Here is a 12,768-nt window from a genome sequence, read left to right on the forward strand (position 1 = left end):
TTTGCATTCTTCTTCCCTACTCTTTTACATTTCATTTTACTGTTGTGATTATATGAATATGTGTTAGAGTAGCTTGTTTGTTTATCCGCTCGCATTTATACTATTCTGCACTTAGAATTAAGTTAGTATAAAATCTATCGAGCCGTAACCTTTAATTTGGGGGTTTAAACAGCTCTTGTGTTTTTAGCACATTTTCGAGCTTTCAATAGTAAATATTGCAACTTGTTTATCACAAATGATTTTATAGACTCCTCTGGTATATTTTAAATTTAGATTTTGAAGAAAACCTTTTAATGCTTACAACATGCGGGAAAAGGTAAATATAAAATACAAATACATTTTTTTAATGCATCTAACGTTGCATTACTTCGATAAAATTGGAACATGCAGTAAATATAAAATACAAATACATTTTTTTAATGCATCTAACGTTGCATTACTTCCGGGTATACTTCTACAGATTTCAAAACAAATATAAAAATATTGCTGTTAATAACGTATCTCACCCATGGTGTAAGGCTATCGTGTAACCTTGCAAGATTTGCAGGTAGAAGGACGAATAAATATTAAATCCCTTTATTACGGCTCATAAACATTAGTTTTTCACAAAAGAAAAAACACATACGATCTTTTAAATTACTTTTCCAACAACATCATTCCTCATGGCTTAAAAGCATTTCTACAACCCGGTTCATGGTGGGTCTATCATCCTTTTCTTCTGCCACACATTGCAAAGCAACTTTGATCAGAAGTTCCATCTTAACCTTATCATATCTACCAGCCATCATGGGATCTATAATTTCCTCAATCCATGACATTGTAGCATTCTCAATGTCAATAGTCTCTCTTACTAATGTGACCCACCTCTTATGGTCTCTTGTCTCTCCACTGTCAGAGGTATGCAAGCCCCTTGGGCTCTTTCCAGTTACCATTTCTAATAGCACAATCCCATAACTGTACACATCCACTTTAGAAGTAATGGGAAGATTGTAAACCCATTCAGGAGCCATATAACCTCTAGTGCCCCTCATCTTGGAGAAGCTTAAATGATCAATTGCACTTCTACTAAGTAGTTTAGACAGGCCAAAATCTGCTACTTTTGGTTGATAGTTAGCATCTAGAAGTATGTTTTGAGGTTTTACATCACAATGCAAAATCCACTCCAAGCACTCTTCATGTAGATAAGCCAGGCCTTTTGCAGTTCCCACAGCAATTTCAAACCTCTTATTCCAATCAAGTGTATTAGAACTAAGATTTTCAGCTAAAGATCCATGCTCCATGTACTCATACACCAAAAGCTTATGATTTCCCTCTACACAATATCCCCACATCTCAATTAAGTACATGTGGTTCAACATTCCAATGGTGTTCACTTCTGCTAGAAATTCAGCTTCTCCTTGGTTGGCTTCATTGAGGCGCTTGATTGCTGAAACCCGCTGATCAGGCAATACACCTTTGTATACTATCCCTCCTGCTCCTTGTCCAATCACTTCTTTAAATCCTCGCGATGCCTTCCTTAGCTCATCAAAGGTGAATCGTTGAATTCTATTAGTTAGGAGGTAACCTTGTGCTGCTGAGTTTGAATTTTTTCTACTTCTTGACAAGAAAAGCCAAACCAGGACAATACAGGTCACCACAATACCTCCCACAGCAGTGGCAAACCAAAGCAAAAGCTTTACCGTCTTATTTTCGTATGTTATTCTTTGCTGCTTGGATTTTTTGTCAGAACATTCTAACCTCAATTCATCACCAGGAGTCTTGTTATAGGAAAGACCAATTCTGGGTAATCTTAAATAAAAATCTCCTTCAAAATTTGGTGATTGGTGACCATTTATTAGCAGAAACTTGGGGTAACAATTATATGCACCAACAGTACCGTTGCTGCTAAATTTAAATTGAAAACCTTTGCATTTACACCAATTCATGCATATATCTTGACATTGCTGCAAGGTAACATTAGGATAGTAGTTTAGATCTGAGCCATAGTATTCGAGATGTTCAAATTGGACAAAGCTTGCCTCATCTGTACGGTTGCAAGAGAGACTGAATTCTGGTTCACACCCGTAAGACCAATCAGTATGATCTTTCATCTTGAAGCCCTGCAAGCAAGAGCATCTCCTGCCAGAAACATGATCATAAGTACAAAGACTATTGGGTCCACAGATTCCATGAATGTGGCAAGGTTGAGAGAAGGCTTGCCATGTGACAACCCAATCCCAACTCCCATTCATCTCTTGCAAACTGTATAATCGAAGATTGCCATCAGGATCAAGCGTTAATCGTCTGTGAGTTACTGCACCAAAATCTGTTGCAAAGAATGTGAAATCATCAGATGACCGGAAATAGCCTGAGTCATCTAGTAGTACTTGTCTACTTGTATTGTACTTAGACCTTCCAACTTGTCCGGGGTCTTCAACCCAAGGGTCTGGCCAGTACAGACTAGTCATTGTTGGACTTTGAAAGAGCAGGCGGAGCACATTATCATCGTCAAAAAAGAGCTTGTAGTAGCCAGAGGAATAGTCATCTTGGCTTCTTCTTGAGATGAGGCTTGAAACCATGGTGAGTGTTTGGTGGGGAAGAAGAGTATCTGTTGGTGAATTAAAGCTTTGCCAGATGACAATACTTTTGGAATTATGAAGAACGAGATTGCCTGTGTTCAGGAGCTGTAGTTGCAAATTGGTGGCCTCGGATGAGGTCAAGGCTGGTGTTATAGTGGTCCAAACGGTGATACCAACTGAGTTGGTCAGGATAAGTTTTCCTTCGTTCAAAACTGAGAGTTGTGAACCTCTTCCATCAACAGGACCATCTCGGTTTGCCATCCAAACGACGGTGAAAACTGTGGGTTTGTTGAACCATATAGCAAAGCAGAATGCGTTGTCCCCAACTGGGAGAAACCCAGCTGAGTATTCACCATTAGCTGAAACCAATATGTCACTTGGGTTCTCAACAGAGAGAGAAGTGCCTCTGAGTGTGTCAAAAGTATTAGAGGAAGATAGAGGAAGAGTTTGTAATAGACATAGAAAAAGGAAGAAAAATGAGGTATCCATTAGAAATGCAAGAGGCATTGCACGATCGAGATCAATCTACTTGTTATATATATAATTGAAGATAGCAAATGCTCACAAGTCAAAACCAGAAGTCATTGTTTTCCTTGCTTGGCAAATGGCAAATAACGAAACCTTTGCAGTTTGCAGACCAAGACTTGGCATGTCATGTTAGACAAATGAGAAAAATTAATGAAACTAGGAGATATTGATAGCATAGGATATCCTACTTGTCATTGGAAGACTTTGTTTAATATTACCAAATATTGTAATTTTGTTCCTGCGAGTACGGCATCTAGAGACTTTTGCTTTTGGAAAAGTTAATCAAGATAAAGTCTAGGTCTTTGGGGGGAGGGGGGAGGGGGGTTTTGTTTTCTTTTTTCATTTTTAGGACCATTATATTAATTGCTTAAAATTTTAGATCTGGCTGTAGGAGCTTATGCATGTTTATCACAATGGTCAGACTTCAGAGTGGTATATCAATGTGGGAAGATGTTTCCATTACTCAAGACAGAGAAAATGGGAGTTGTTAATAATATTATTTTCAATGTGCTAGTAACATTATTTGACCACTGATAATATAATAATCATTTTAAGCCCTTCCCTGAATGATTTTCTTGGTCAGTTGTTGAATAATGGTTCTTTCTTTTGGGATAGATTTCAAAGTAAACACAGTACATTGTAAAGTTCCAATTGAACTTCTGACTATCCTCTAACGTGGATATATGTTATTGGTGGATCACAATTCCGTTCTCTTCGACTATTCAAATAACAGGCCCGCAAGACACGATATTGAATGTCATAAATGACCCGAGTATTCCTCCATTACTTATCACCAATTAATTGATTTTAAAATAAAATGGTACATCTCATGGTCTAACATATGCATTTTACATTCGTCAATTTCACATATGACAGCCATTGCAAACACCTGTTACCAAAAATGTCAGTCAACTTTTGACAAACTAACTTCTTGTTTGTTAAATAAGCAATTTGCTCTAAAATAATTTTCAATATATTGGTCAATAGTATAGCCCATTGTGGTTTGCTAATTAATTTTTCCCATTAGCAGCGGGAATTCGGGCAGGTGGGATCTACTTCTAACTTCAAAATGCTCTCACTTGGGATTGGGGGCAAAACGTAAACAGACTTTGATAGGGACATAACATCTTGGGTAGCTTCCAATTAAATAGTTAATATAACATATAAAGACACTATTTGACCTAAAAGACTTAAACTTATGAGTTTTGGCTCAATTATATTATATTAATCACTTACTCTTATCATTATTTATTCAATGGAAGACCTCACTCACTAGTGTATTCTTAAAAAAATTATTATATTTTTATAGAAATTTTCGTGAATAAGAAAACAGTTTTTTATTTGTAGATTTAAAGGGTACAGATGTAACAAAATTCTTAATAAAATTCTTAAACGTTTGAATATTGTAATCTTTGTATAATAGGTTTATATATGGGGTTTTTTATTAGCCTTGAATCAAGGACAATAGTAACAAGCACCATTATTGGGCAGGTGATCCCACGCCATGTATGACAAAGACAATGACCACACGAGTCGCATGAAACTCAAAAATATTATATTGATAGCATAGAATATCATACTTGTCATTGGAATACTTTGATTTTTTTTTTTTTTTTAACTTTTTGAATTTTTTATGACATATTTACTTGTTTTTCCTTGGAATTTATATTGTTAAGGCTATTGAGTGAAAGACTAATTGAAAAGAGAAAAACGGAAACAACAATATAATATGGTTTATATCTACATTGAAAAGCTCTTGACAACTATATCTTTGTTATTCATATTTATATAAATAAAAACACAATATAAATATAAATATGGGGTTATGTGAGATGCTTGTGCATATGAGCACACATGATCATGATGGCACGTGATCATCTTCTCATCCTTTATTTTTTCTTATATTTATATGTATTTTTTATGCATCTTTTATGTTAGGACATATGTGATTCACTTGTTAGGAACATATGTCACTATTTTATGTAATTGGCTTATCCTTTGACAAAACGCACTTTACTTGTATTTGGGTAGATCTAGGATGTGTTTAATACTTCAAGAAACTGTGTTTCAAGATCAAGTATTGAAGACATGTAAGTCTGTCCAAGATTCAAGCTGAAGAAGTGTTGTTCATTAAAACTCAACAGCTAGCTCGAGAGCTAGCTATCCATCGAGCTTAAGAAGTTGTTCTAGCCCCATGGCTCAACAGTTGCTCGACAGCATCTCGACAGACAGCTATCTGTCGAGCTTTATGAAAAACAAAATTCTAGTTCTATTTTGACTCTAATCCAGGATTATGTATTTGGACTTTCTTTTCTTCTAACCCTAGACATATAAAAAGATTATTTTGAGGGCCGTCAAAGTGTAGACAAGTTGCACAAGTGTTAAGCAAAGTTTGTTCAAACAATTTGTAACCGGAGACAAAGTTTTGCCCTAGTTCATCATTCTTGTGAAGAAGTTGCTGTATATGTCCACCATAGGGTTTTGTGACCAAGCATCTTCTTGATATTCATCGTTGGGATGAACTGAAGAACTTTGCAGCCAACAACCTTCTCTAGTTGGTGATTGAAGTCTCATATTGGGATCCGCGCATTGGTTAGTCATGTACTTGGAAGTCGTGCTTCAAAAGGGGAAATTGTCACTACAAAACAAGTCTAATTGGGTATTGGGGTAAGGGTTCAACTGTAGGTTGGTATAAGGTACTGGGATTCCTTTACTTGTAACCGCTTGTTTTGATAATAGTGGAATTTCAAGAGTGGTGACCTAAAAATCACCCGATGGAGTTTTTGCCGTTAGGTTTTCCTCATTTGTAAACAAATTACCGTGTTATTTATTTTCCGCTGCATAATTAGTTTATTGGTAATTTGTTTGTGCTACCATGTATTTGCAAGTTAATTTGATTAATTAATAAACTTGACTAATTAATCAATTAATTCATCACAAGGGGTCAATTCGTTTTTGGCCTATCATTTTATATATATACTCATAACAGAAAGTTCATTGAATAAAGAGCAATAAAGTGTTCCTATTTATCAATCTTTTTTTAGGGTTGAGAAGTTATAAAAGGAAAGTAAAAATTGAAAAATAAAATAAAATAAGTTTACTTGTTTTATATTCCAGTGTTTATTACATTGAACACTTGAATAGAAGCAACATCTTTTAATATTCAAGTGTTTATTATAATAAACTCAATATAGAGTTCAAATACTTGAGAAATCTAAACAAATTTTAGACTAACTCTAAGACTAGTTTATTTGTTTTATAAATGTCTGCGCCATCAATATTTGGATCTCTTGAACTATCACATCTCAAATATAAGTTTTTTTAAAAGTTTTTAAATTGGTGTCTATAATTTAAATAAAATAAAATAAAAAGTGGTCCATCACCTGTAAACAATAATTCAGAAGTCTCAATAAGGAACAATAATAATCATAAATTTTTTTTAAAAAAAAGTCTCAATAATATTCTTTATATCTTGTGTCAAAAATAATATTCTTTATATCTCCAGTGGATTATAAGCGTACATTTGGATTGCATTGGGATGAAAAAATTTTGCGTTTATTGAAAAAATGGTGGGTCCCACGGTACTATTCATGTATTTTTTTGGTACTAATCATGGACCCCACTGCACTTTTTGGCACTGTAAGGGCACAATTTAGTAACCAAATTCTTGCTGTTACAAGCCTTGGTCCAAAAAGCCCAACACAATGAATTCTTGTAGAGTATGGGCTAAAGAACTCGATTTAAGTAAGTTTAAACGGATTGTTGCATGGGTTAAGGGAACACACGAACAAGAACAAATGCTATTGTGTTGAAAGGTCACCCGGAATGATAGAGCTAAAAAGTTGATTAATAGATACAAATCAATGCAGTAGGACTCCTCTTCATGCTACAGTATTCTCTTCTTTTTTCTCGTCCCCCTCTCTTGGGGGACTTTTACATATTATATAGGCCCTTTCCAATCATCTAGGCTTTATACTTATTGATCATCCAAACCCCCACTTAAGCACCTGTCCCATCAGACACCTCTCTCAGTTCTTTGTGAGTTGCGGTAGCCAAGGTAACACTGTTCAGGGGTCTTCTCCACATTAATGCGGCCAGGAGAGTAATTGTAATGAATTTAATGTGGTGGTAGCAGCCTTTGCTGAGATATTTCGGGTTTCCTTCCTTTTTACGTATTCAGAAGATGGACTGTAGTGGCTTGGATGTACCTTTACTTCGGATTTTGCAGTATCCGAGGAGAAATTACTCCTTGGACATGTTTTTTTTACCCCAGTGGGCCTGAATAAGGATTGCTTGAGTCACGCTGGCTCCTCGGATGGGCTGCGTCCTCAGACGGGCCTAGGCCCAGCCTGTTATTTTGGGCCGGTCCCCACAGGCACTATTCATGAGCCTCACTGTACCATTTCAACTAACTTTTACCTTTATTTACAGTACTTTCAATAATAATTTTTCAGTTTCAACAAAATAAACAATATCCAAACACACCCTAAGTATTTCATGACTGAAGAAAAAACTAAAAATATATATATATTTTTAAACACTAATTTCAACAATTATACCAACTATGAAAATAAATATGTGAATTTTCTTACTTTTACTCAACAATTTAGTACAATCATAGAAACTTAAGGCTTTTAATAACAGTAGATAAAAATACGTTGAAAAAACTCAAGTTTGTTATAGTGCGGCAAGACCCATGCACCCTTGTGTTTCACGCTAAGTAGACTGACCAGTGACCAACAGAGTATATGCTGAATTCACCTAAGCTCAATAAAGAATAACAAGCTCTCTATTGTAATATATTTGCCGAATTGATGCCTAATTGAAATAATGAGTCCACGCTCAATATCGATATTTTAAACTCTTTAATTACATGCTTATATAGCCTAGTTTAGAACAACTTGAGGATAGTGTTTAATAATTAATATGCCAAATATAGTAATTTTGTTCCTGCGAGTACGGCATCTTGGAGACTTTGTTATTGGAAGAATTAATCAGGACCAAGTCTAGTCGTATATATATATAGCTAAATATAAACAATGGACTCCTTTGGGCAACGTTCTCTTTCTTCATTTGATTTTCAAGAAAAATGTAAGACAGCCATTGTATACAACTGTCACCAAAAATGTCAGTCAACTTTTGACAAACTGACTTCTTGTTTTCTTACATACGCAACTTGCTCTAAAATGTAAGTTCAAAATTTTGGTCAATAGTACAGTGCATTGTGGTTTGCTAATTAAGGGCAGGTTTGGTAATGTTGTTCTAATAATGTTATTTGTATTTTGTGGAAATACGTGTGGATAAAAAAGTGTGTGAAAATATGTGTAATGTTGTTTAAACACTGAAAACTGTTATTTAAACAATGTGTTAGGTTCTAAAGTTTAGGATTTTATGTATTTAGAACTCTAATTTGTATTGTTGGCAAACCACGATCAAAACGATGTGTTTAGAAGTGTTTAATACTAGCTCAAAGTTGTATGTCAATGTAAAGTTGGAATCGAGTTTAAAGCAGGAAGCACTGTGGCTTTCGGCCTGGCTCGATCGATCGAAGCTCGGGCAGATCGTTTTTCTGCAGATTCGTCCAACTCAGTCCTATTTGTTTTAAAACGTTTTTAGGGTTTCTTATTTGTCCTAAGTATAAAAGGCAAACCCTAGCCACGTTTTAGTGTTGCTCATATTGCGGTTTGTGTAAATCTCTTGTGAGATCTAGAGGAGCTTTCCTTTACACAAACTTAGGGTTTTCAAGGAGGAGATATTTTCTACACCTTGATGATCAATTCAGTTGCTGCCATTAAAACTTAAAGAATACACAAGCGGGGGTGCTTGTAACTGGTGGGAATCCAAGAAAGAAGGAGTCCGTGGATTCGGAGCTTGCACGTGGTCGTGTCAGTAAGTTCTACTAGTTGGTAGCATTAGGAAGTCAAGCGGGGGTACTTGTAAGTCCTTTTGTATGAACTTCGATTCTTTCAAGATAGTGGATTCAAGTTTACCTTGAGGATAGTTAGGTCAAATCCTCCCCAGGTTTTTACCGGTTCGGTTTCCTGGGTGATCATATCATTGTCTTATTTATTTTCCGCTGCTTTGCATGATTTGATCTTTATTATTGTGATAACCTAGACTTGTTTAATTGGACTAAGTAACAACTTGACTAATTACCTAAGTTTAATCAATTGTTTAAGGGGTCTAAAAACTGTCACAATGGTAACAAACGAGCCCTAATTTTCTCTATTAGCAGCTGGAATTCAAGCAGGTGGGATCTGCTTCTAACTTCAAAATACTCTCACTTGATATTAAAGGGCCAAATGCCAATGAACTTTGTTGGGGAAATAACATATAGGGACACTACTTGACTCAAAATACTTAAGTTTGTGAGTTTGAATTCAACTATATTATATTAACCACTTCTTTTTGTCATTCTTATCCACTATGAGACTTCACTAACTCGTGTATTCCTAACAAATTTATTATGTTTATATATTTTTATAGAATTCTTCCATGAATGAGAAAACAATTTTTTATTTGTAGATTTGAAGGGCATAGACAGAATAAAATTCTTGAACGTTTGAATATTGTAATCTTTGTATGGGTCCTTTTATTAGCCTTCAATCAAGGACAATAGTGACAATCACCAATATTGGGTAAGTGGTCTCACGCCGTGTATGACAGGATTTAAGTAGGCAAAGACAATGACCACACAAGCCTAATTTTTTTCTATCAAATAAAAAAATTAACCCAATTTAACCGATTATGATTATCAATAGATTTTAGGTTACTACTACAAATTTAACAAGTCACCAAATAAAGTAATAAAGCAATAAAGAAAAGCACATAGTAAGATAGTGACAAAATGGACTTTTCTCATGAATTTCGTATGTTATTTCAAGGACCACCTCGAAGATTCTCTTCATAGCAACTAAATACGATGGTTCTATGATTTCAACAATTGATCTCCAATCTTCAATGGAGCCTTCTTTAGATTGATTTTTCTTTGTTTGTTTTTAGACCCCTTAAAACACAACCAGATTAATTTAGTTAATTAGCCAAGTGATTACTTAGTCAAATTATCAAATCTAGCTAGGTTAACACACATATATCATATTATTGTAAAGTATGGAAAATAAAGAACACAACAATATGATAACCGAGGAAAACCAAACCGGTAAAAAACTTGAGGAGGATTTAACCTAGCTATTCTCAAGGTAAAACAAATCCACTATGAAAGAATTGAAATTTACATAATAGCAACTTAGACCACTAACATCCCATTGCTACCTCGAGTAGGAAACTTACTACCACGACCATGTGATAGCTCCGAGTCCACAGACTACTTCTTTCTTGGATTCCCAGCAAGTACAAGCACTCCCGATTGTGTATCTTTAAGCTCTTAAATCAGCAACTGAATTGATCACCAAACTCTTGACATCAATCTTGAGATTGGAAACCCTAAGTGTATGTAAAGGCAAACACCTCTAGATCTCACAGAAGATTCACACACACAACATAAAGAGCAACACTAAAACGTGGCTAAGATTTTCCCTTTTATACTTATGACAAAACATAAAACCCTACACGTCAAATGGGCTTGGGCAGAGTTGGAAATTCTGCAGAAAAAACAATCTGCACGACTTTCGATCAATCGAGCCAGGCAGATTTACATAGTAAATCCTGCAGTAACTCGATTCCAACTTTACATAAAAACAAATACTTTGAACAAGTCTAAACAAGACTAAAAACGTTTTGATCATGGTTTGCCAACATTACAAAATGAAGTTCTAATACATTGGTTCCTAATTCCTTAGAACCTAACATTCTTGATCTCTGGTTTGGTGATAATAAGAGAGAACAACGGTGAGATGGATAAAATTGGTTGACTAAGTGAACAAATAGGAAATGTTGGTCCTGGTAATAGTGAGATGGATAAAATTGCCAAACCAACTGGCAATAGAGAGCGCATCTAGGCGCTTCACATTAACCTCTAGAGTGGTAGAAACAGTCTTTGCAATTAGTCAAGATGGCTTTGGAAAGAAGCTCATATGTATATTTGGCCTAAGTCTTTGCAATTAGTCAAGATGGCTTTGGAAAGAAGCTCATATGTATATTTGGCCTAAGAGAGAGATGATACCCATCATGAGTGGAAGTGACCTCAAGCCCAAGGAAATAGTTCAAGGTCCCCAAATCATTCATCACAAGGTTCTTATTGAGAAATTTCTGAAGAGCTCATAATTATATCATCAACATAAAAGAAGAATATATAAGAGTATATTGATAATCATTTTGCGGATGAAGAGTGTAGAATCATAAGAGTTAGGGACAAAACCATGTTGAGCAATTACAAAGCTAAATTTGACAAACCAAATAACCTACTTGAGTCATGGCAAACTCCACGGACCTTATCTGAGGAATGCACATGACCTAAAGGAGGTTGCATACAGACTTCTTCAAAAGAATCACCATTCAAGAAGGCACTTTTTTACGTCCCTCTAAAATAGAAACCAAAATAAAGATCGAACAAATGTCAAAGGCACGGGCCCAAAAATGAAAGACCTAGGGCATCACTCCGGAGAATGAAAGACTTTAGAGCCTTGGCCCAAAGATAAAAGACTTATGGCCTCAGCCCAAGAATGAAAGAGTTTAGAAATTTACATACTTCAATATTATAGATAAAACGAATTCCTACACTTGACTTGATGCAGGTTTTGATTAACCGAATTCCTTTCAGTGCTCGTAGACCTACTGATCTATTAATTTGGAGCAGGATTGCATAATGGCAAATAATTTTGTAAAAAGTGCATATTTTATGTACATGGAAGCAAAGTGGCGAAGAGAAAGCTTTCAATTAAGCCCCACCAGCTAGGAACAGAACCATGTAAGAGACTAGACCCCCAGTTTTTTTGAATAATTTTAGTTTTAATTTTTTTTTAATATAAAAAAAAGGGTCAAAGAAAATTATATTTGCTCCTCGCTCCTAATTAAAACTAGCCCCACAAAAACTATAATTTGTCAAAGTTTTTGTGTATTTTTTATTTACAAAACTTTTTTTTTTTTTTTTAGTTGAGAATAAGAAGATTTTATTGAAACGGCAGAAATTGAACAAACTACATTGAATATTATTCAACTAAGGTTGGGGGGCAGAGCCTAAAACAAAAGAACCAGCTAACTCGTTCGATAAAGACCAGGTTGCTGAACAGTTTGGAACTAATTAGACTATATATTCTAAGAGCATCCACTGAAACTTTCCTTCTATTTTTTTTGCACACAAAAAAAAAAAAAAAAAAAAAAAAAAAAAAAAGCTAACTTTTCTATTTTACACACCCACATCAGTTTACTAGCAGCTGCGAGAGAGAGAGAGAGGCCGTGAGGGAGAGAGGCAAATTGGGTCTCTCTCTCACAGACCCAATTTGCCTCTCTCTCCACCTATTATCCAATCCATTGTATATTTTGAATCTTAGTTTTTTGGGGAATGGATTTTCGCTTCAATCAAAAATTTTCTAATAATCTTAAAATAAAAAAATAAAAAATCACACTATCATTAGAGAGGGTGGGTGAATTTAGGAACAATAAGTTTAAAAACACAAAAATTTTCACAACTTTCGTGGGGGCATATTGTTATTAATAGGTAAAAAAGTGATGTCACGGTAGATCTTGATGAAACCTATAAAAACTTGTTAACTCAGCTGTAATA

At 35.1% G+C, this 12,768-nt stretch overlaps 1 protein-coding gene across 1 annotated transcript; it reads right to left on the reverse strand.

Annotated features, from left to right (window-relative positions):
* Positions 1-444: 444 nt before the first annotated feature.
* LOC126716594 (putative receptor protein kinase ZmPK1) lies at positions 445-3,237 on the reverse strand. The gene has a single exon (XM_050417430.1). It carries the CDS (start codon positions 3,063-3,065, stop codon positions 654-656), a length of 2,412 nt encoding a protein of 803 aa, XP_050273387.1. The 5' UTR covers positions 3,066-3,237; the 3' UTR covers positions 445-653.
* Positions 3,238-12,768: the final 9,531 nt, after the last annotated feature.

This window comes from Quercus robur, chromosome 3 (genome assembly GCF_932294415.1).
Source record: "Quercus robur chromosome 3, dhQueRobu3.1, whole genome shotgun sequence".
Classification (NCBI taxonomy): domain Eukaryota; kingdom Viridiplantae; phylum Streptophyta; class Magnoliopsida; order Fagales; family Fagaceae; genus Quercus; species Quercus robur.